The sequence below is a fragment of the Dreissena polymorpha genome, chromosome 9 (genome assembly GCF_020536995.1).
Source record: "Dreissena polymorpha isolate Duluth1 chromosome 9, UMN_Dpol_1.0, whole genome shotgun sequence".
Lineage (NCBI taxonomy): Eukaryota > Metazoa > Mollusca > Bivalvia > Myida > Dreissenidae > Dreissena > Dreissena polymorpha.
The window spans coordinates 102,055,466-102,082,287 of NC_068363.1; the positions used below are offsets into that span (position 1 = coordinate 102,055,466).

Below are 26,822 nucleotides of genomic sequence, written 5' to 3' on the forward strand. Positions count from 1 at the left end.
TCCTGGATCCGCCCCTGGTAAACTCATTATTCCCTAATCGAGCAAGAACAAATATTGAATCTTTTTAGTATCACACACACCAATGAGCAACAACACTCATGCTACTCGTCTTGAACAATACTAGCGGGAGAATTAAACTTAAAATTTTCAAATGTCGCGCCTCGTTGTTAATAGTCGAGTGTCGTAAATTTTCGTGTTTCGTATCGTGTGTCGCCTTCTCAGAGCAAAGCACGACACCAAATATGGCTTATCAGATTTTGTAAAAAGCACAACAAAATATTCAGCGAATTTCGAGTTCATTAAGATTGAACTTTCACTGCAAATTAACTATCGGGTGAGCAAGTTCGCATTAAGTGTTTACATAAGTCCAACTTGTTGATGCTCTCAAATATTAAGCTACTTTTTATATTGGTAATATTTGGAGAATTTAGCCCATATAAAAAGTATCTCTAAATTCGTTGCGCGTCTTATAAAAAAGACTAGTGTTTACACGTGGTTAACATATTCATACACAACTTTAAAAGAGAAATGGTTTATATTTATTCCAATATTTTAATGAACTTGCATTTTCCTCTCACCTGTTAATATGACGTCTCCTTGAAACTGTGTACATAGGCCCCGAACAATTGCGTACCCAATACCTTTGTTGGACCCCGTCACCTTCAAGAGACACTTCCAAATGTCAATAGTATTAAATATAGTATTAAATTGTTTACTTTCGTATTAACCATTAACCAAGCATCTCATTACGACACAGACAAACGAGCGGATCATTTGTTCGATTTGGTGATAACAACAATAATTCGTATACACTGATACAGGCGAACGTGACTTAATGCTTACACTTTCATCACACAATCAAATATTTTTTTCCACGCAGAGTTAGTTTTTATAAAACGGATGTGTGTGCTTTCCTTAGAATATCCCTCTAGATCTTTATATTGATTTATAACACAATCAGTGTTCGTTAACCGTGACTTTTAAGCAGTTTTATTGCTGTGAATATACTTACAACTGCAACGCGTTTTGACGCACTCATTTCAAATATTAAACTTCCTGAGTGAACTATAATTCTTCTCATGCACGAAAGCTATTGTTAGTGTTCTATATTTTGACCTCCGGCGTCTCGCCACCACTCTGGATCCAATCAGCTTTTTATTGCATACGCAGCTCTTTACTACGGAATCCAGATAGTGCCAGCTATAATCTCGCCTTTCTTTCATCAAGGGCGACACTAGACACACGAAGCGATACACGATATTTTTCGCGACAGTCGCGGCAACGCACGATATTTTTAGCGACAGTCGCGGCGACGCACGATATTTTTGCGCGACAGTCGCGGCGACGCACGATATACATGTATTGAACACGATATATCGCCCTTGTGTAGGTAGCCTTAAAAATGATATATCGTGTTATATTTATTGTGCGTCGCCGCGACTGTAACGAAAACTATCGTGCGTCGCCGCGACTACCGCAAAAACTATCATGCGTCGACGAGACTGACGCGAAAACTATCGTGCGTCGCCGCGACTGCCGCGAAAACTATCGTGCGTCGCCGCGATTGGCGCGAAAACTACCGTGTATCGCTTTAAAGGGAGCCACTAGACACCCGAAGCGACGCACGATAGTTTGCGCGACAGTCGCGGCGACGCCTGATATTTTGTTATTCAAATATCGGCCATATTATCCGAATCTCGTGTATCGAAGTCTTATTCAGACCGCGACATTAGCAAACGGTTATTTTTATGTGATATGCGTAGTATAGATCGTTTAAGTTAGTTTGGTAAAATAAAATAGTAGAAGTAGTAGTAGAAGTAGTAGTAGTAGCTGTAGTAGTAGTAGTAGTAGTAGTAGTAGTAGTAGTAGTAGAAGTAGTAGTAGTAGTAGTAGTAGTAGTAGTAGTAGTAGTAGTAGTAGTAGTAGTAGTAGTAGTAGTAGTAGTAGCAGCAGCAGCAGCAGCAGCAGTAGTAGTAGTAGTATAAGTAGTTGTAGGAGTAGTAGTAGGAGCAGCAGTAGTAATAGTAGTAGTAGTAGTAGTAGTAGTAGTAGTAGTAGTAGTAGTAGTAGTAGTAGTAGTAGTAGTAGTAGTAGCAGTAGTAGTAGTAGTAGTAGAAGTAGTAGTAGTAGTAGTAGTAGTAGTAGTAGTAGTACTTGTAGTAGTAGTAGTAGTAGTAGTAGTAGTAGTAGTAGTAGTAGTAGTAGTAGTAGTAGTAGTAGTAGCATGGGCGTCCGCACATAGGGGCAAATGGGGTCAACTGAACCCCCCCCCCCCCCCCCCCTGGAAAAACGGTGAGCGAAAAAGCTGGTTGAATATGGAAAAATCTAAACGTGTAGAATTATGATTCCTGAATTGAACAATTTGGGTAAGAATGACCCCCAGTAAGTTTCACACGAACCTCAACTCCCATTTATGTATTTACTTACAAAACATTGTTTTAAACATGATTCATTCGTAAAAAATTGAGGGGAGAAGTCAATCAATTAACATTTATTCAGTCCCTGAATAGGACGTGGGTCTCTGCCGAATTTATCGATGATTTTTTTTAATAAACATAGTCTTGTCGGTGTTGATCCGATCCATGTGAACGCTCATCATGCAATCCTGAGAGCTGTAGTCCGCCATGGTGGATCTTAGCCATGTCTTGACTCGTCTCATCGTGCTAAATGATCGTTCCACCGTACAAGGGGTGGCAGGCAGGGTTAGTTTAATGATCATCGCCTCACGCACGACCGGAAACAAGTCAGTTTTTTTACCAAGTAAACAAAATCTTACTCATTCTGTTCGATGGATTCCTCCTTGTTCGTGTCGTACAATGACATTGCGTCTTGTTCAAAATTATTGATTTTATAAAAATCGTCGATGGTTCGGACTGTATCTTTATAGTCTGATCGATTTATATTTGTTATGTGTTTCGGATGGAGATGATATAACATGAACGCAGGCATATTAGATTCTGAAAATCTGCTTCCTAGAGACTGGATCAGTTAGTCCATGTATGGAATTTAAATCGTTCGTCGATAGTATTCTTCACGGATTCCACCAACATTTGCACGGTGTACTTGACAACACTCGTAACACTTCCTCCATCTCCGGAGTTTCCGTAAAGTACGGAATCCGGATAGTGTCATCTTTAATCTCGCCCTTCTTTCATCAAGGGCGACACTAGACACACGAAGCGATACGATACATTTTTCGCGACATTCACGGCGACGCACGATATTTTTCGCGACAGTCGCGGCGACGGACGATATTTTTCGCGACAGTCGCGGCGACGCACGATATATTTAACACGATATATCGCCCTTGCGTTGGTAGCCCAAACGGTGATATATCGTGTTAAATATATCGTGCGTCGCCGCGACTGTCTCGCAAATTATAGTGCGTCACCGCGACTGTCGCGAAAAATATCATACGTCGCCGCGACTGTCGCGAAAAATATCGAGCGTCGCCGCGACTGTCGCGAAAAATATCGTTTATCGCTTCGTGTGCTGTGTCTCGCGTTGAAAGGGCGACACTAGACACACGAAGCGAAGCACGACATTTTGCGCTACAGTCGCGGCGACGCAGGATATTTTATTATTCAAATATCGCCCATATTATCCGAATCTCGTGTATCGCGGTCTAATTTCAGATTTGGATAACCTATAAATGATGATTTCACATATACCGAAAAGAAATGGTTTCATATTGATGTCTTACTTGCAGTTAAACGTTATCTATAAATCTGCAATCCTATTGGAAGTGATACAGATTATAATGATATATTATTTTAAAATTGATAAAAATTTTACTCCATTGTTCAAATGTCTGAATAGTTTTAAACATATATCCTTGTCAATATATATCAAAATTATAATGGAAATTAATTAATTTGTACTCGGCTTACTAATGCCAGAATAATCTTTTATAAGCGTGTTGAGGGCAGCAATATTGATAATAAATGGTTAAAAATTACTGTAACACCGTTTAAAAAACGCGACAGTCGACAGGCGATATTATTACAGCGATGTTTGAACAGTACAAATATCGTGCGTCGCCGCGACTGTCGCGCAAAATATCGAGTATCGCTTCAAAACTAAGACAAAACTAAGATCATCAATGGATCAGAACAGGTTTTCCTGCTTTCCATTCATAGGGACATGGACACAAACATTTTAATGTTGTACCTAAGTTGACCTAGTAGAATATCCAACGAGGTTAAATAGGACATCCACCCATCTAACTCCGTTAAACAAGTTATGGATAAAGATAATGTCTCCCACCACTTTAGTGGTTTGAGAGACATTTGATTTACCCCTGTGTGTCTGTCTTTCCGTTATTTGTTTTACATGCACTTTTATCATGCAAAATGCTGATTAGATAGCAGGAAATCGCATCATTTCAAGGTGCCATTTCAAAAAAAAGTTCAAAAAAAGGTCGCCGTGGTGTTATGGATATGGTGTCCGCCTTGCGACCGGGAGGTCACGGGTTCGATCCCCACCGTGGGAGCGTTCTTTAGATCTCCCCAAAAGACACCAAGTACTGGTTCTAGGCCCAGGAAACGGACTCGAGAGCGTTTATATAAGCCTAAGGCTTTCGACGCAATCGAGCTAAAATAAATAGGTTTAAACTAAAAAAAAGTTCGACGTCGGAAGGGGACACCCGTCCCGCACCCTCCCCTGTTGAGCCCCCCCCCCCTCTGATAATTTTCTGGATACGCCTCTGACTACTACTACTAGTACTACTACTACTACTACTACTACTACTACTACTACTACTTCTACTATTTTATTTTACCAAACTAACTTAAACGATCTATACTACGCATATCACATAAAAATAACCGTTTGCTAATATTAACTATGCTGGAGAAAAGCTATTAAAAACCTGATTGACAATTAAGATTTAAGTTATATTTTGCTTGAAAACACTATAGATTATACATATACAATTTAAAAAGATAACAAACTTTAAAAACGTATCGACTGTTTTGAGAATCATTGCCATATAACTTCTCTTAAAAGCTTTACACTAAGTCCAGAAAAAAACAACAAGTAATGCAACATGTGTAGCAGTAGCATGGTTGATTCAGAATATTCCTTCTTATTGTACGTACGCGATATCGAGAGTTGAGAATAAAGTTCGCGTACCTTAGTGCAATCGTGTTAAGTTATCAACATGTTAACCTCTATTGTGTTCAAAACTAATACTAAGAAATAAATCAAAGCGCCGAAGACACTGAAGTTGTTCGCTATTGCATAATCTTAGACTCAACTTATTTTTCAAGATAAGTTTATAGCATTTTATCGCAAGTTTGAAATAAACACAACCAATTCAAATGTATAAAGAGTGTGTCTTAGCGCACTGGTCGAGTTGTGTGTGCATTTGTGGAATAACTCGTAATCACAACACAATAACTCGGAACAACAACACAATAACACAATTCAGAACAAAGTTTTTCATAAAGTTAAATCCAATTTAATTGTGTTTGAATAATAATTATTATAAATTGTTAATGAATTTTTATTCAAAGTTTCCAAAAAATACAATTTCAAAGTTTTAAACAGCAATTTTTAGTTTCAATTTTATGAATTCAGCAGTTAGTCTAAATGGTTTGATACAAGCTAATTTCAAAATGCGCCGAACTGAAGTACTTAGAACATGGCCCTTTTTATTGTTTAAACCACAAATCTACGTTGCTGCTAAATATAACACTTTGCGACCCACTACATATGTATATTATCTTGTTATAAATATTATTATATTATTACATAAAAACTTTTTCGTGTTCGAAGTCAAAACTTATCTACACAACAAGGTCGATTTACCAACAGTTTATATATTATTATATGAAGACTGTCATCATCTTTATCATTATAATATATATATATATATATATATATATATATATATATATATATATATATATATATATATATATATATATATATATATGAATAAAGTTTTGATGACTTTAACAGGTGATTTTAATATTTTATCAATACATTTAATTATGTTATGTAATACAAGTGAAACTCAACAACTGTGGCTTTCTATCATGGGCATGTTTGTAATTATTATTCAAACTATTCATTGATAAATGTAAGGACCACTTATTTCGATGTTCATATCAACTACGAAAGGATTATTTATGCAACCTTATCGGCTTTGTTGAGTGAAGTCTAAAATTGTTACATTTTCCCCTGATAGAAATCTGTTCACTTTAGCATATGTTTACTTTCGTCATTCAATACTGTTTTATTTATCTATAATTCTTATGATAGAAATTTGCCTATTATGCTACACACTGTTTATCATCCTATTTATGTTTTAGAGATAACTTAATAGAAATAACAACAGCATGTCCGTTTCAGACGTTGTGAAAGCATATACGATATTATGGAAATTTTATATTGAGAACCAGTTAATATAAAATAAAATTTGCATTCACCATCATATTGAATGGACATTGTTGGACTATCGAATACCTATCACACACAAAATATAATTTCATGATGAAAGTTCCCCTTTCACACTTTTTTGACGCAATATACACATTCAAAACGTACAATTAAACCTTATATGACCTTATCATAACGCCAGCAAACACGAATGAATCGATTCGAATATTTCATCTATTAGGCAGATTCGAGAAAAATCCTCTGAACTTTGGCTACGTAACTGTGTCTGTGCGCAGCGTAAAGGATGTAACACTGTTCAATGCACGGAATTCCGGACTAATCTCTGAATGTTCAAACGACACATAGACACAAATTGTTGTCCAGATACAAATACGCGTTGAAATCCATCTTGCAGAAGTCTGTACTCGGTCACTAAATCGTCAGGGTAAGACATGATTGACTATTGATAAACACAGTTTTGCTTTCAATATGAGAAAACAAACACGACCGAAATAGTATAGTGCCACGATAACAGAAATCGTTTCGTTATCTTACCACAGATGTTTGCCGTACTCGGTCTGGAAATTGTTCTTGAACGCCTGCAGAGGCTACCCAAATTTGCCAGTTTTCTATTTGCTATTTTAATTCAATCTAATATAGAAAAGCGTTGTCCTTAAATGTGTCAATTACAATACGCAATGAGATTTTTAAAGACCCGCGTCAAGCAAAAATGGGTCTTATGCAATATTCGCCCACCATAGCTATAGCCCAATCAGCCTGGGTATCTTGCAGTCTGTTCACACGCTGGGTATGCGGAAACTTTGATAAGAGATGGCACTTCGATACCAGATAACAACAAATGTTACGCGCGAGAGGTAAGTTCATCAGTTTTTTTAAAGTTATATCATAAAGATTAGTTTTTTAGACACGGCGCATGGTCGAGTTTATAAATGGTGTATCCTTTTCTATTGCATAGAAAAACATCACGGAAGAATGGTAGATTTTTCCCCCAAAAAATAGAAAATTCGGTCGGAAAACAGCATAAACTGGATGAACAGTAAACATTTCAACAAAATAAAACTACTAAGAAATATTGCATTTAATTGTTTGATATTCCAGCATGTAGAGTAATCACTGTGCTTCAAATACTGAAATTTTGATAGTATTAAATGAAATATAAACGAAGATAGAGCATGTTTTAATAGGTGGTATTCATGAAGTTGCGGATACTTGGATTCCCGATATAGGACACTTCGGATAACAGAGACTTGCAACAAATTGGGCACTCTGATAACCGAGTTTTATCTTCTACCTGAAATGCATTTATGTATGTTATAGCTATTCTTACCTAACATTTTGAAGTACGAATCAATTTGCATTGTCAAGCCCGACACATTTGGGAATCTATGCATAACGTAATTACATATACATATAAAATATAACCAATGGCGTTGTTCGTTTTCAAAAATCTTATTACTATTAATTTTTATATACCGGTAATTAATAGTATAAGTGAACATTTTAAATAGATTCAAATGCTTATTTCTGAAGTAATATATTTCAAGTGACGACCGAAAATAATTTTCTAAATAATAAACTTGTTTTTAAGTGGTAAATTGAGATTAAGAGAATTGAAAATACAACGGATCATGTGGATCAACACGACTGTGTTCAATTGAACTTAAAGCGGCCAATACATCTCATAAAATCCTTTGTCATTGGTGCTCATTACAATCGCTTCATGAAGACGATACTAATGCGTAGCCACAAAAAGAGATTGGAAAACTCCCTTTAAATTGAGCTCTACGTATAGGCAGCACTTCCCTTTACACTTCCATTTCCCCTTTTATTATCATATTCCAAGAGGATACGAACATATTTCGGTAATTCGTTTATAATTTACGTCAGTACATACATTTTTATTTATTGCCTGCTTACTATAGCAGTATTCCACGGCGAATTCTTCATTTATGATTCACTAAATAGAGTGTGTTATATCTGGTAAAAAGTGTCGAGTCATCTGGAATCGAAGTGCCATTGTCTTTGAGATGATCGGTAAAAGAAGTGTCCATGAAAATTTGGCATCCGACTCTCAAAACATTTGAATTTCCTCAAATACGTTATTCAACTAAAATTTAACATGTTGTAACATTAATGAACATATTGATCTTTTATTTCGATTAGTTGGCACGTTCTTGATTTATTTTTTTAATTATTTTTATTTTGTTGAAATACGTACTGATCATCGAGTTCATGACGATTATCGATGAAATTTTATCTCTTTTTCTATTATCCACTGGTTTTTTTCACGACTTTCTTGCTCCGCAATACGAAGTACTATACCATTAATCGACCAAACAATGTTAGGTGTCTGAAAACCAAATGAACAGAACATAAATGCAAAAAAGCTGAAGAACTCAACTCTCGCGCGTAGCTTTTGTTGTTATCTTGTATCGAAGTGCCATCTGTTATCAAAGTATCCGCATACCCGGCGTGGGTCAGGAGATACATAATGGGACCATTAAACATTGAGTGACTTTAGAGCGGACAGCATCGCCTCTGAGCAGACTGTGCAAATGCGCAAGTTGGGTTTGAGCTTCGCTTGCCGGAACGCCATAGGACCCATGTTCCCAGGACGCGGCTATGAAAGTGTGATTTGAATGTGTCGAAAGAATACTGCGTGTTAATCAAATATTAATATACGTTATATTTCGATGATGAAGAAAGAAAACTGCGTTTATCCAATGTTAACATTCGCTATATTACGATTGTGAAGAAATAAACGCATGTGGTGAATATACAAAATTGGGAAATAAAAACAAAAAGTTAAACTTTTGTTTTCAATTAAATTATTTAGAAACGTAAATTGTTTAACTTTATTTCAAAGTCAGCACTTAAGCCGAAGATCTGTTTAAAAGATAATACTTGTTATATTTAGTAGTTTTTTATTCGGTTTTAGTGATGATAAAACAATTTTGTCGTTGTCTATAGTATACCTCTAGTTATTGGTGAACTCATGTTCAACGTTTTATAAATTGAGAACTATGAATATAAACAAACTTTACCTTAGTATCTTGCGTTGTTATCACCGGTGCATTTGAGAATACAGGAAAAATCGTCGCTACCTGTCTTTTTTGTGTGAACAAAAGAACGTTTCCCAGACATATCAGATTTAAACCCGCTGTACTCACCCCCGGCAACCCGATATGCTTTGAGAAGTTGGATGTGCTAGGAGAAGTTGCCGATAGATTTCGATGAATTTCGGTAGGGTATGTAAATCCAGTTTTGTAATTGTTTAAAGGCATTTTTGAATTAAAATATATTTTGGTGTTTGCAAAGGAGGTATTACCATGTATGTTTGATAAATCCTGTTTATTAATATTCAGGATTTATTGAAATATGGCTATTTAAAGTCGACGATGCAGGGATTTGTCCCATATTTAGCACTTTATTTACAATTTCTTTAATGGTATGCCAGTGAAAAAGATTTTTCACCGACAATTATATTAACCAATGTCCCCGAGTAACATATCCGCCAGGGTTTCTGAAAAAAAATCGTATTGGTGGAAAAATTCGACTTAACATTCAACATGTTGATGAAAAAATGATATGACGTGGTGCTGTACAAAGATGTCGAGATATGACATGAGTGCAGTTCAATTATAAACTTAAAAGCTCACTATTGCAGCTGATTTATGCCCACACTGATGCATTGTAAATCATTTTCATTGAACTTTGAGGTTTTATAATTATATCCGACATAATCCGTTCTGAAGCTAAGTTAATGTCCAGCTTATGTGTATATTTTTTGTTATTGTTTGAAAATCATTGTAAATGTAAAGCAATTGATTCATACAAGTAAAAATATACGTCCGGTAGGCAATCTAAACATTTATAATAATATTTTCTGCCTATAGTTTCAATTATGGGTAGACATTCATAAATGTGCACTAAATTTGGATCTATCATACATGGCTTCACGTTGACAGCTTTGCAAACATCTCCGACAATGCACGCGTGTAAATGTTTGTTTCTTTTCGTTCTTTTTGGTAATGATATATGCAAAATGTAAACATTTATTTTTAATACCCAATCCACGCCTCCTTCTTATGTGTATTTGCATAGATTACACGCATTTTCATCTGATGAAGCCCCAAGCCTTAAAGGAATATGTACAGCCACATTTCAGCAAATTATAACATTTAAAACTAGGGCGTACTTTCCATTAGAGAGTAAAACGCATATTGAGAGAAATCGTCAAGATTGCATTTAAACAAGAATCGTTGAAAACGATGGATGCCCCCCTTATGTTCGCTATGGGAAACTGTAACCAAAGTGCGACCTTTAGTAAACCTATTATTAATCTCGGTGACCTTGATCCCAGTGACCTCAAACCTCATCAAAAGGTAGAGGTCTAAGCAAGGTACCTACATGCCAAATATGTAAGAGATCGGTCAAACATTGAAGGCGCTATGAGAAACTGTAACCAAAAATTGACATTTAGAAAATCTATGATTAGCCTCGGTTACTTTAACCTTGACCCCAGTGACATCAAACCTCATCAGAACTTAGAGGTCCACGCAAGGTACCTACATGCCAAATATGTAAGAGATCGGACAAATATTGAAGGCGCTATGAGAAACTGTAACCAAAGTTTGACATTGAGAAAATCTATGATTAGCCTCGGTGACCTTAACCTTGACCCCAGTGACCTCAACCCTCATCCGAAGGTAGAGGTCCATGCAAGGTACCTATGCCAAATATGTAAGAGATCGGGCAAATATTAAAGCCTTGAAGGCGCTATGAGAAACTGTAACAAAAGTGTCGGAAGGAAGTAAGGAAGTGAGGAAGCAAGGACAAACTGGCAACTATATAAAAACAAATCGATAAATGATACAGAGGTTTTGTAATTATCGTGTTTTTATTGTTAACAATCTGAAATTTGTTTAAAAAAACATAATGGCAGAAAATAATGTTGTTCTATAGGACTTTTAACCATCTATAATTTTCTTCAAATAAAATAATTGATAATCTTACATTTAAGACCAACTCCATAGGTGCATTCACGATTGAATCCAACAGAATTAGATTAAGTGGTTTATGGCTTAATCTTTATACAGCGATTGCATATTACAACCTCCGCGCACTGATTTGACTGGAATCAGCAAAGAGATTATGTGAGAGCAAGGAACGACAGCTCTGCGTGGAGATTGTGCATATAAATCAGGGGATGCAGGATCACGTGACTTTGTGGGATCCCAATTAAACGTTTATTGATAGTAACACAACGATAAGTGATGCTTTTTAGAATATCTCTTTAAAACACTTTTTCTTAAGAATTTCAACTAGTGCATAAAAGACAGATTTTTTATGCTGCATATGACAATTTAAAATACATCGGAAAAACTTTATCTTATAAGCCTGTGTTCTTGTTCAAGAATTCGATTAATACTTCACGGTTATGCTTCACGCAACGTGAAAGTTTGTCACCCATTTCAGACGTATTCGAGAATGCATTCTTTTACCTTAAGATATTGGCACAAGCTGTAAAAAAAAATGTCTTGTATGCACTAAAGATTTATGCAAATGTATTTCAAAAACTTGAGATATTTGCAACAAGAAATATCTTTAAAAAAGATTTACGGCGTAAATAGTTTAATGAATGAGATCAAGGATAGCGAATGTCTTTTTCTGTGCAGTTCTTAGCTGCATCACACGCAGTACGGGATGTTACGGGGAGTTTTCGCGGCTTATTTTACATGATAACATATTGCTGGTCATAAACCTATAGATACAAAACAGAAAACCAAAAGAAGAATGGAAGTGAAATTTAAACATATGAGTCAACCGGCCACACGAGAAGTATCCGTATTTATAGGCGCGTTCTTCGAACAAACCTGTTTTAGTGGTTTGTCGGGCATTGCTATTTGATTCGATTATTAACAGTATCAATTATCATAGTGCTAATGCTTAAAGTGATATTATGGGCATTTTGCACTGTTAAATTGAGCTGAAAAGAATTAACAGGTCAAAATAGTTAGTTAAAATGTGGTTACTGATTAATTATCTGCAACTCACCTTGCTACCAGTTGTTTATAAAAATATATTTTATATTCGATATTCTTACGTGACCCACCCAGTCCTGTAAGCTGAAATGATCCGTAAAACAATTTCGTGTCTTTGTGTCGTATGAACAAATCTGCACTAAAACTAAATTTAGGTTCAACTCGTAAACGCATGATCAGTTGTCAAACGAAAGTACGGTTGATATTCAAATGCATTATTTTTCTCTTTCTGGTATATTGTTTTAGTATGATGATGCTGCATTAATTAATATAAGTGTATATGAAGTAGAAACATCAAAAATAATCAACGGTTGCGATAGACACCTATAAACTGTTACATGCTCATAATATCACTTTAGTACATTAAGCAATATGGACGAATAATTATTGTTAAATTTATCAACAATAATATTTATCATTGTATTGTTGAAAACACATCAAGAATCTATTATTTACATACCATAATTATATTGCTGAATATCTTCATTTAACATATTTCTGGTCTAAAGAAAATTCCAGGTCACCTAGTTCACGGATAGCGTCTTTATTATATAACGATTATTTTACTGGCCGCCAACTCCGGTGATGACCTGTATATAAACTCTGAATGTCCGCGAATTGACCCGATATACCTCGCGGGTTGAAATGCAATGCTTTAAAGTGAGGCCTCGCTTCCATTGCTCTTTATACTTTTACATGTTAACATGTTGACAGGAATAAGGAAGTAAGTACTAAATATGAGAACATAGCCTTTTAAGTATAAACGCTCTTGCGCTGGTAATACTCTGAAAATAAAAGGTGTACGCACAAACTGTATTGATGTCGAGAATTGAGTGTAAAACTGTTCTATCTATTAAGCCTTTTCATTCGAGATAAAATTGTTTCATACAGTAAAACAGTGTTACAAAGACGCGGATATGTTTCCAATGTTCTGGTGGTATACTCAAATCAGCCAATGGAATAAATGAAGTGTATTCATTCGTACCTAGCCGCGGGAAATTTTATTGGAATTTTATTGGACACTTACAAAGGTCAGGCTAAGGTGAAAAGCTGGCTTATGCAGCTTACGCCGAAAAATAATGTTATTAACGGTGTGTTCACATATTGTCCAGCCCATGTGTAAACCCCTAAAATCCCCGCCAAGTTAATGAGATCGGGATAGTACGAGTAGACAAAGTGTGAACAAGTGTCAAATAAGCTAGAATACTGATCATTTGAATCGGAATATCATCAAATTTGGTGCGTAACCGTGTTTCTCATGGATTACAAACACAAGTTACGAGAAAACAGCTCATGATATATGGTGAAACCTAATGCGAATTAGATCAAGAACTCTGACATGTAAACAGCAATTCGGGGGCACAATTGAAAGAACGTGAGAGTAGCGATTCCGTACGGGAATGTAGACTATTATGTTTTGCACAAATCAATTTTCTAAACAAGCGTTTATTGATTTATGAGTATAATAATAAGAATGAGATATCGAATATATTGATGCAGACAAAGAGACCCTCATAACCATAGCTTTTTCCAAAGAGCAGCCAAAAGAGCCAAGTGGATTTCAACAATTAAAACTATAGGACATGCGGTGTGTAAGAAATAACTCGAAATGAATGAGTGGTCATATTTTACAGCCATCGTTTCATCGCTTTTTTTGCAATTCAGCTGAAGGTCATCTTCCAAATGTCAAGGTCCCATCATGTAGTCTCTAACCTTAAAGCAAAACAATGCATTTGAATCACACAACAATCTTTTTCCTACCATATGCACAAAGAAAAAATCCTAAATAGAGTCAGCGCCAGAGAATTGTGTCTTCAAGTAAATCATGGCTTTAATCACGAGCGCTACCTTTTTGCGATGAATTAATAATCGAGCAAATTCTACTCCCGAGGTGGCACTAAGGACAGAATGTTCAGACATGTCGCGGATAATTCTTCGGGGTGAATATGTTTCATATGTTGAAGTTGTTTGTTTTTTCAGAATATTTATTTAAAAAAATTGGACAGTGAAGTACGATTCAGCGAAAATAATTCATCCACAAATGTGCAGAAACATACAATCACAACCCATTTAGAAACTCGGTGATCTTTATAATTGTTGTAATGGTGGAGTTTTTGAAAGCCAATCGATGCCTTATGCCTGTGTTACGAGCAAATATCCACCCGATTAATTCGCTTACGACACCAAACGATTGCATTCAACATATACTAGTTGCTGCATGCACAAACACACTGGCTTCTTGCAGATCTAGTAGTTATTTTGTATTTTTTCCAAAAGAGATGGAGCCAATGCCAATGAGGTGGCACTAAGGACAGGGGTGGCCTCAATGCACGATATATGAATCATCACGTGACCTCAATTTGATAGATGATGCTCCTTTGTGATATTTCTTGTAACCCATTTATGCCTAGTGGACTCTCCCATCCTTTTAAATTGGATCAATTTATTTCCAAAATAAGGGATGACTAGTATACTTATTTCTATATTTAGAATATTTCTAACAGAAATTCCTTTAAGCAAACAGCGCAGATCCTGAATTTCCTGAATTTCTAATTTAGAAGGATGGGAGAGCCCACTAGGCATTAATGGGTTACGTGGATATGTCCGCTTAGCTTCTGTCGTGTCATGTCTTGAGTTCCATCCCTACAGCGGGAGCGTTCACCCTCAAGGTACCAATTACTGGCCCTACCCAGAAAACGGGTTATCTAATCGAATGTCTCAACAAGATAAGTATTGATGCAAAGCATCAAAGGGCATCGGAAATTTCAGTGTAAAAGGACTCAATGAAGTTACATGGAACGATTTTTTTTTCTACTGTAAATATTAATATATTGGCCGATTATTTTAAACAAAATAGAAAAAGATACTGGTATAACCATTATCTATAATTTTGTGTTATAACCCCCTAACAACCATTATCTATGATGTTGTGTTATAACCCCCGAATAACCATTATCTATGATTTTGTGTTGTGACCCCCAAATATTTCATAGTTCATTTTATTAACATTGGTTTCCTTTTTTTAATTGGTTTCCTTTTTTACTGGCATCCGTGTGCAATTTTTTATTTCTGGAACCGAACTTTGTAGGTTTTAAAAAATCTGCTTCATCTCACAAAATGCGCATTGATAGTGTCACCTAAAAACGTCAATACCAAAGGGTCCATACTACCTGGATAGTAATACGTGTCGCGCTTCGCGCTAATTAAGGAACGGAAAAAGTGTCACAAAACGCGCATTCACAGTGTCACCTAAAAAAAGTCCATACCAAAGGGTACATACCACCTGGATAGTAATACGTGTCGCGCTTCGCGCTCTATATGTGGTTCTTAAAAAAACCTCAGAGGAGTGCTTGACTCTAGGGAAACGGTTGCTGGAACACAGCTCCTCCTTGATAAGCGGCTGCTTCCTTAATCACAACTCATTGTTACAATCAATAATACGTGTCGCGCTTCGCGCTCTATATGTGGTAGGTATAGTACTTAGGGCCTATGATAGACAACCATAAACAACAACAAAAAAACATGCAAAATAGATGTGTTGTTTGCATTTATTTGTTAATATAAAAACACGTGTATTTTTTATAAGATATTTAAGAGATGTAAGAAATTTTAATTTACGTTGTCACTACGCGGCATCCATTAATTTTAATAAAAATGTGCAACGTTGTATTTAGGTCGCTTCAAAACGCAGTATTTTTTAATTCTATTTAAAATAATATAAAAATATATAATAATGCGGGGAGCATTTTTTATATAAATTATTTATTTTATTTAAACGTTTATATATATTATATATTTTTTAATATAATATAAATAAATGTATAAATAAAATAAATATATGAAAAAGCACCCAGCCTGGGAATCGAACCCACCATGTCCCGATTGCTAGGCGGACACCTCATCCACTAGACAACTATGACTGTTGAAAGTTCCAGACAAAATGGTTGAGTATTGATTTAAAGTTTCACCGGTTCGCGTATTTGACCAGTCCCTGTGATCTTCTATTAGTGCCCAGTGTTTAGCTATTAATTAAAAGAATTAACTTTGCATTATTGGCAATAAATGTTGTAATAAATATAATAGGCACAAAAGCAGTACTAATTTACACTAATTTACACAAAAAATCACTATGCAAGATATTGTTAAAACAAAAATATATACATTGATCCGTACAATATCTGCTCCTCCCATAACCGAAAAAAATGCATTACATATTAGTCGCCGCTCTCCAGAGCGACGCCAATAAAACTTACTTTCGATTCAATCGAAGTCTCGTAGTCAATGCCCCAAAGAGGAAGCGCTCTTTAAATTAACTTAAAGACACTATAAGCACTGGTCCTGCCCAGAAAACGGACTCAGGAATTTCTCGATACGCATTAAGCTTTCGATGCAATCGATTGAAAATACCGGTAAATAGGTCTCCACTAAAGTTGGTTAAAGCTGTCTATTATAGCATTAACGGATTTAACGTTATCAAAACAGCTTTATGTGTCAAATTATAGTAGCAAAGTATGAAACGAACGCAGAGGAGCTATGCGTGATCTTTTGTTTTACTTTTTTATGTGCGTCCTCCGTTTGAACCCCTCGCCAGGTTTTAGATGTGTTTTCAATTCCACAGACATAAACGACAATTTATTATGAATGTATTACGTCTAATTGTGCGTTTTACGGTAATATATATTTGTCTTATGATTATAACACGTTTGCATCATGCGTATTCACACGCTACGTAATGATAATTGTATAATAGTAAGTTTTAAATAAGAAAAGACATATCTCAGTTTGTTGTCGAATAAATCAAGGTATGAATTGTAGATGCATTGGAATTTAATTACGAGACAAAAATCAAAGATCCAAGATGACGTCATTTTAAGTAATATACCGCTGAAATTTCCTCGCCCGGATTTTTTTCAAATTTTAGCATCAAATGGCGCATTCTTGTGTGTTTTTATGCCTGATACCTGACCTTATACACGTCTATCGCAGGAATATTCTGAATGACAAAATTTTGTGACAGACAGACAGACGATGGAGAAGTGAGCCCTATATGTTCCAGCTTGTACTTTGTACAGTGTTGTTTGTTAGAAAATCAACAACTCTACGTCGCCTGGATGCGTGTTAATCCCATACGTATTAAAACGTAAAATCCTTGTTTACTGGCCGACTATATATATATATATATATATTGAAAAACGCTTTAAAAATATGCTGGCATTGAAAGAGAGAATCATCTGGCAAAAGTCAATATGACATAGCGTTTTTTTTTAAATATCTTACATCAACATAAAACTTAATATATATACGCTTCAGCTGAAACAAACTACTTACCATCGACAGGACAGTCCACCATAACATACCGGTAAATCACGATTCTCTAGCGATTGAGACTGTCCGAATCTCCGATATTGACCGTGGTGTCCCCAATTCTGTTTCCCCTGCGGTCTTGACAATAGCATATCGAACCCGTGCATCCGACGGGGGAGTATTTTCCGAAGCGGTCACAAGAGAACATCCGACCAATTGCGCCACTTTGCTGGTAGGCGTACATGTCACGTGCGCACTCTGTGGAGGTAACACAACGCGTTATTTATTTGTTTGTGTTTTCGTTTGTCCTGTGTTTGGGCTATTGAACACCAACGCATCTTTTAATTAATTAAACTGGTGACGAACAAAACACAGTATTGTATTACATATATGTATTTGCAAACGCACAGTAGTCCAAAATGCATCAGGAAAAATGACATATCTTCAGCAATTTTTAACAATTGCAAATGCACAAGTAACAATTACTGCAAATTTGATTAGAGTACGTTGGTGACTGTAGAACATAATCCGGCAAGTTTGTGTCAATAAAGGGATGTCCTTGCTTTTGCCTCTACTTGGTAGAACGCACATACACGCTTATATATAGCCTTTTATTTATAGTCCCGTTCGCAATGGTATCATTATTATTCAAATAATTCGTTGATGCCATACAGAATATTGATAAACTATTTTTTTTAATTATAAACGTGTCCATTTATACTTTCTGAGTTTATTATTTTTTCTTGGGCATAATATTTTTTTTTAAAGCAGTCTCAGCAGTTATATTTTTAGTATACGTGTACTTACTCCAGTCCATATCGACGGCCTCCCACCTGTTGACCATGAAACCGGCAATCTCAGTGCCGTCGGGAGCAACACAGAAAGCTCTGAAAGATAAACGTCGAGTTTCCGCGTTACATCATTACGGATCGTATTAATATTTTCTTTAACTTTAAATCATGTACCTTTAACGAGCTATTTTTGTATTGGCTTTATATCGTACGACTCTCAGTGGGCACCCAACGTTGCTGCAACGTTGTATTTAGGTTGCATTCAAACGTTGCAGGTTGGTTGTCACAATGGTTTATATGAAAGTTTTCTTAACGTTTTTCCTAACGTTTCTCCAACGTTGTATTTAGGTTGCATTTAAACTACATTTTTAATTTCTGATGAAGTATGTAAAAACAAAACACATATTTCTATCTATCTGTATTTACTGCCGACCGCTCTTTCAAATTTTATAGGCAGATCTGGACACTGTCGAGTCCGTTTCCTGGGAAGAACAAGTACTTGGTGTTTATTGAGGAGATAATGAGTATGCAACCCGATAAGGAATCGAACCCATCAATTCCCGATCGCCTGGCGCACACCTCATCCATTACACATCGGCGACTTTTGAAAGTTTCAGCAAATTTTGATAACTTAAACTTAAACAAATTGTTTTATCCAGCGATTTTGAGTAAACATTCATCTTAAGCATCTTTAAGTTAAAGCAACTGATCTGTAAAATTTAAACAAATAATCATTTGTATCATTATAAAGTACTGTAAACTTACCACTCGTTTCTTGAAGAAGGATGTGATTCTGATTCACATATATACTTTAATTTCGAATTCGACTAGTACTTTTCTGCTTATCCTTCTGACTATCGCTCTAAGCAAACATTCAAACTGGCTGGCAAAACAAGACAAAGACCGGAAACGCCTCGACGCCTCGCGATACTGAATTCAAGGGAGAACACTGCAGAAAAAAATGCAGACGCTAAAAAAGTGTACAATTACCTAGAAGCAACGTTGTTGCAACATCCTTCTCAAACGTTCGACCGACGTTTCGCATGCAACGTTGAAGAAACGTTCGGTGGTTACTAATGTCGCGCCCAGAATGCAACGTTTCTGAAACGCCCTTGCAACGTTATGATGAAACGCCCTGGTAATGTTTTGTATGCAACATTTTGGCAACGTTCGGTAATGGTTGCTGAAGTTGCGACCCAAATATTACGTTTCAGCAACATTCGTAAAACGTTTGATGCCCACTGGGCTTATTCTTCAAAATCTGTGTGAGGTCGGAAGCAACACAAGGAGCCCTGAAATCTGAGTTTAGACAGTTTCCGCGTGTCATCACACCGGATAAGATATATTTTGCGTTAAGCTGAGAAAAGCTTAATACATTTCTGATTTTAGTTTTCACAAATTAAAAATGTGTTCTTGATCCAAAGATACGTTCGTGTAACAAGCAAAGTATATGGGGTGGTTTGGAGTTTTTTTCAAGTTTCTAAATACATCTACTTTGTCATAATGGTTCGCGCAAAATAGCCCGAAGAGTTTCACATACCGAAGAAAACTGGATCGGTGCATGAAATCATACATCCGTATTAACAGCATTTCTGGTTGCCGGGATAAGTATTGTCATATTTACATTGTACTGAGCATATGGTGGTGGCGTTTGGGTCGTTTGGAGGACATTGACAAGGTTTCTCGTCAAGGTGTAAACAATGATTTGTCCCTGTCGGTGTACAAAATAATGTATCCCTGTCGCTGTATACAATAATGTATCCCTGTCGATGTACACAATAATGTTTCCCTGTCGGTGTATGCAATAATGTGTCCCTGTCGGTGTATGCAATAACGTGTCCCTGTCGATGTATGCAATAACGTGTACCTATCGGTGTATACAATAATCTGTCACCGTCGGTGTAAACGATAATGTGTCACTGTCAGTGTAAACAATAATGTATCCCTGTCGGTGTAAACAATAATGTGTCCCTGTCGGTGAATAAGATTGTGTCCATGCAGTTGAATATTATAATGTGTTCCTGTCGGTGTATACAATAATGTGTCCCTGTCAGTGTATGCAATCATGTGTACCTGTTGGTGTATACAATAATTTGTCTTGGTCAGTTTATACGCATAGTATTGTGTCCCTGTTAATGTATACAATAAAGTTCCACAGTGGATGTGTACACTAACATGTCACTGTTGGTGTATACAATTATGTGGCTTTGTCGTGGTTTACAATTATGTTTCTTTATCGGTTTTTACAATAATGTGTCAAAATCAGTGTGTACACACATGTATTCCTGTCGGTGTATACAATAATGTGATATTGTCGATGTATACGATAGTGTCCCTGTCGGTGTATACGATGATCTTTAAGTGCCAGTGTATAAAATAATATTTCCCTTTTGGTGTGTATAATAATGTGTCACTGTCGGTTTAATGATAGTGTCTCTGTATGAGTATACAATGATGTTTAGTGTATGTGTATAATGTAGCATAAAGCACATTTTGAGAATTATTGAATTTTATGATAATCGTTTTAATACCAAATTTTATACAATCTTAAATAGGCAATCACCTAGCTAGATCAACATTTCAGTAGCCTCGGGTTATCAAACGTCAAAACGTACCAGGCACGAATATTTGCCTACCATTTGTGTCAATCTTCGGTCAATTCCGTATGTATTCGTAATGTATCCGTTGCATACGTCATATTTACGTTGCACATACGTGATTTTACACGGCAAACCAGAATTGCACACGTTAAATCAATTTCTTTTTTTTGTGTTAGTAAACAGTTAGTCAGAAAAGCGCAGCCGAACATTGAAGGCGCATTATTGATTGCTGTTGCGGGCGACGCCTGTTACGGGTATTCGCCTTTTATCTTGAATATTGATCGAAGAGTTGAAAAAGTTGTGCTGTGTTCATAAGCAGAAATTAAACTTAAAGACATTTGAATTGGACTTTGTCTACGTTTATCATGTTTCGCAAAGAACTCCGTTACAATAAAAAAAATGTGTCCCTGTCGATGTATATAATAATGGGTCCCTGTCTCTGTTTTCAATAATGTGTACCTGTCGGTGTATAAAATAATGTGTACCTGTCGGTGTATAAAGTAATGTGTACCTGTCGGTGTACAAAGTAATGTGTCACTGTCGGTGTATAAAATAATCTGTCTCTGTCGGTGTTTTCAAGATTTTCCCTGTCGGTGTATACGATTGCGTGTCTCTGTCGGTGTATACGGTGTCCATAAGGCATTTTTAATAACAAAAGTGAACACATGTTTTTAACCCAATGTTTTAAAGTGTTTTTTTTTATGGCGATTGTTGCGATTTTTGCCTGCACCATGATCTTTCGGCTCAAGTATTGTATTACGTGTGTATAAATCAGTATAGCATTTCGTGTAGGGTAAATGAATTCTTCCAACATGCGTGTTCTGATGTAAATATAACATAAACTGAGCGTACCTGCGGTGCATTCGGGGGCAGCATTTTCCCGGAGGCGTAATTTGAGCAGTACAGTAGATCCGTGAACATTTAAAATTGGAGCAATAATAGGGAACTGTATGAGAACGTGGGATCCCGCAAAATGCAGACTCAAAGAACGCTGCAATTAGCAGTGTCGTTACGGTTGGTAACATCGTTTTTTTTCTACAATTTGAAAAATATGAGTGTCTTTACTCTTGGAAACATCGTATTTTATGCAATATGGAAAATACGCTTGGTAAAATTAACAAGTAATATCTTTAAAAAAGATATACGGCGTAGATTGTGGTTGGAGTTGGTGAAAGGTAAAGAGTTCAAAGAATGAGATCAAAGATAGCGATTGTCTTTTCATGTGCAATTCTTAGCTGCGTCACCCGCAGTACGGGATGTTACGCGGAGTTTTCGCGGCTTATTTAACATTATAACATATTGCTGGTCATAAACCTATAGATACAAAACAGAAAAACAAAAGAAGAATGAAAGTGAAATTAAAACATATGAATCAACCGGCCTCACGCGAAGTATCCGTACATATTTTAAATATTTATACGCGCGTTCTTCGAACAATTCTGTTTTAGCGGTTTGTCGGGCATTGCTATTTGATTCGATTATTAACAGTATCGAGAAACATCGCGCTCATGCTTACTACATTAGTCAATATGGTGGAATAATTCATGTTAAATTAATCAAAAATAATATTTATCGTGATATTGTTGAAAACGCATTAAGAATCTACTATTGACATACCATAATTATATCGCTGAATATCTTCATTTTACATATTTCTGGTCTAAAGAAAATTCCAGTTCACCTAGTTCACGCGATAGCGTCTATATTATATAACGATTATTTTACTGGCCGTGAACTGACTCTGATACCTTGCGGGTTGGAATGCAATGCATTAAAGTGAGGCCACGCTTCCACTGCTGGGACGACGGCTTGTTTAAAACTTTATACTTAAACATGTTAAATGTTCAATTTCGAAAACAATTTAAAATGGTTTGGCCAAACGAATATCAATATAATGAAAACGATACTTTTATGAACTTAAATATACTGGTACACAGACAGGAATATGGAAGTAATTACTAAGTATGAGAGCATAGCCTTTAAGTACAAACGCTCTGGCGCTGGCAATCCTCTGAAAATAAAAGGTGCACGCACAAACTGTATTGATGTCAAGGGTTGAGTGTAAAACTGTTCTATCTATCAAGCCTTTTCATGAGAGATAAAATTGTTTTAAGCTGAACACGAAGTAAAACAGTGTTAACAAGACGCGGTCATGTTTCGAATGTTCTGGTGGTTTGCTTAAATAAATAAATGAAGTGTATTCATTCGTGTCTAGCCGCGGGAAATTTTATTTGAATTTTAATGGACACTTACAAAGGTCAGGTAAGGTCAAAAGTGACGTTAAACAGCTTCGCCGAAAAATTTTACAATGTGAAAAATACGAGTGTCGTTACGATTTCTAAAATTGTAGTTTCAACAATTTGAAAATACGAGCGTCGTTACAATTGCAACATTGTATTTTCTACAATTTGAAAAACTCGAGCGTCGTGTCGTTTCAATGCGTAACATCGTATTCTCCACACTTTGAAAAATTCGATTGTCGTTACAATTGTATGTTATGCTACGTTGTATTTTCTACCATTTAAAAAATACTAGTTTACACGGTTTTAAATATTTACATTCACCACGTTTGGCACGCCGGGCTTATCGTATTCTCAATTGAACATATCGCGTTAAAGGGGCCTTTTCACGCTTTGGCAAATTGACTAAATAAAAAAAATGTTGTAAACTCGCAAATGTTTGTTGTAGTTATGATATTTGTGAGGGAAATCGTAATACTGAAAATTTATCATGCTTGAAAATATTCATTTTATGCATCTTTTGACAATTTGAAAATTATAAAGCGTTGAAACGCGAAAAGATTGAATAATTTGGAGAGTTCTGTTGTTGTCGTTTTATTAAATGCTTTCCGGTAGTTTATAGAGAAATATCAGTGAATTAAAACTGATAATTTCACTGTTTCAAACAGTGAAAATTATCAGTGAAAATTATCGATAATTTTCATTGTTTTCTGTGAAATGACGTCATTTTTTTTGACGAAATGACGTCATTATCCCAGCAAATGTCTTTAGTTTAACACTTGAACAATGTATATAAACTGTGAAAAATACATTAATTTTTTTTTTTGTTGCATTCGCTGGATTATCGATTTTTATTCACTCGTGATCATAGAAAATATATATTTTCACTGCGCCACTCGTGAAAATATTATTTTCTATGATCGCTCGTGAATTAAAATCGATAATCCACCGGAACCAACAAATATCCTCTATATGTTTTGTGATGCTACGAGGATTGCATATATAAAGTATAAAAAACATCACTCATTGTATGAGCACAGACGGCCGAGTGGTCTAAGCGATAGACTTTTACTCCAGGGGAAAATCAAGATGGAGCACTGTGTATATATAATTGCAAAGATTAAATACACGAATGCGAACATCTTGGTTCCTACATACAAAATGATGGCTTCAATAAGGTTATATTAACAAGTCACAATCGCAGATTATGTGCTATAAATTATAAAATAAGTGCTACTTTTGAATTTGTTAAAAGGGAATTTATAACAGTTTGGTAATGTGACAATTTATTTTTAAAAATCGTATATTGACAACCGAACGTATTTATAATATTTGAAATGCAAACTAAAACTCCTGGCTAAAGAAATGTGCTTAAAATATCAGTTACATTAAGTCTGTTCATCAATAAATATAAACACAGTAATAAAGCGTTTATAAGTCTTTATATCGACAATATGAATATAAGTTAATATCTGTTTGTTGGAAATAAACCATTATTTCAAGTGTATGAAAAGTGAAATAGTAGTGTCCGGTGTCGGATAAGCACCGTGGAGGCCAATAGTCAGAGAAACTTTTTGGACCCACGCCCCAGGCCCGTAGTCGGATAAGTTTTCATACAAGAGAGCCAGTGGAAGCGAAATCGCTTTTGCTCCTACAGGGCTCGATAACGAAACCCGCTGGAGGTAAACATTGTATTCTACTTTGTTTTTAATAGTGTAAGAACATGTAAATTTTTAATTATTTCAACGGCTAAATTACATGTTTTAAAACATTTTTCTGAAATTCGAATATTTCTTTACAAGTTCCTTTAATGTAAACAATCTCGTTAAAAATGAAAAAAATGATTAGAAAATATATGGACCTGTATAGAACATACTTATAAAATGTGCAATCGTGTTTACTACATAAAACATGTTGAAACGGTCCAGAGTATGTAAATAAAAGACACTATGATGTATCCGAATACTTTGTTCAGTGACATGTCGATTTAGGTATAAATCAAAATCATAAAAAATACACAATTTTGAACTGAAAATAACATTCAATGCAAGCTGATTCCCAAATGAAGAGCACGAATCTGCTGCTGGTATACAACAGTTTATATAGATGAGGGTTACGATAGGATGTTTGTTTTCAGACGGAGGAATTAATATTAAAACGACCAAGTGTAATCCGCCGTGATACGATTAGATTATTTATAAACTGCGCGTGTTACAACATTGACCAATATGCTTGCCGTAATTACCAAATAATGCGAATGCGTAGTGTGTCTTTCTTTTCGGATAATTCACGATATTAACATGACATACGAAAGGAAACATAGTTTTGTCATCAGGTATGTGTAATGCGTTTATTTTTAATAGCACTGCAAAACAACTGACATTCTATGATGCACTTCTGGTGCAGTATGAAGATTTGCTTAAAATAGACATACTTCGGCAAATAAAAATCATATTTCTTGTTTTGCTGCATATTTGGAAAGATAACACGACAGCTTTGCTACAAGTATGAAGGATGTAAATGATTTATTACATAAGATTAGCGTTTCTGCAGAAAATCGCATTTCATCCAAGGTTGAGACAGCGGGATTAACGGACGGAGCCCTATGTAAGGAGGGATTTTTTGTGTATCGCTCGGTTGTGGATCGCCCTCGTATTGAATGGTCCCCGGAAAAATAACACTGAAAATATAGTTATAAGACAAACATAAACATTTGAAATGCACTTTTTTTCAGACTGTCCGAACGTTAAACAATGCAGCATGCCCATCATACCATTTGCACAAGTTATTGCAATCAATGAGTTGCCTCCCTTGACGAAAAAACTTAAGTACGAGGCTAACGATGGGGAATCTGGGATTGCTTTAGAAACATTTTAATGTTTCGTTGAAAAAACATGATCCATAAACTTGCAAAATAGTTTTTTTTTCTTTTACGGTTCTCAGCTGAGGTTAAACTGTGATTGTGTTTTTTTAGGAAATGGTTTCTTATTCTCAGTTTGTGATAATAAAATGCAATATGTGACGCATAGTTAATCCCAGCAATGTCATCACTCATTCCTATTGTGAAGTACAAGAGTACTTCTAAATGAACGAATGAAAAAATGCCATCCTTTCAACTATTAATCTATTCATCGTCGTATTTTAAGAAAATATATATTTGTAAAAGAAATGTGTAATTTGCTGTTTTTTATTTTCTATTTTGTCACATGAAAGCTCTGGCGATGATAAACCATGTTAATATACGATATAAATAACTTTAATCGTTTACTTTGTCTTACATCTAGCTATCCATATTAAAGGCATTTTGTAAAATGTATAAGTTATCAAAATAGTGAGTTAATCAATATAATAAGAAACATTGCAACATATGGTTTCATACAAAATTTAGATTTAATTTTAATTTTCTAATATAACGACGTTTATAATACTGTTTTATGT

At 35.6% G+C, this 26,822-nt stretch overlaps 1 protein-coding gene across 3 annotated transcripts in view; it reads right to left on the minus strand.

Moving 5' to 3' along the window:
* Nucleotides 1-26,822, minus strand: part of LOC127844376 (carbonyl reductase [NADPH] 1-like) — a 199,712-nt gene that overhangs the window by 14,350 nt on the left and 158,540 nt on the right. For 2 of the 3 annotated variants that reach the window (XR_008032696.1, XM_052374519.1), the window contains exons 1-2: nt 1,013-1,176; nt 579-660 (exon numbers count right to left, since the gene is read on the minus strand). Coding sequence is in view for 2 of the 3 variants with exons in the window: in XM_052374519.1 (XP_052230479.1) it covers nt 579-660; nt 1,013-1,081 (151 nt within the window). In the remaining variant the exon portion in view is untranslated. Of the gene's footprint in view, nt 1-578; nt 661-1,012; nt 1,177-26,822 lie in introns of those variants that run through there. The other variant, XM_052374520.1, reaches the window with a different exon arrangement.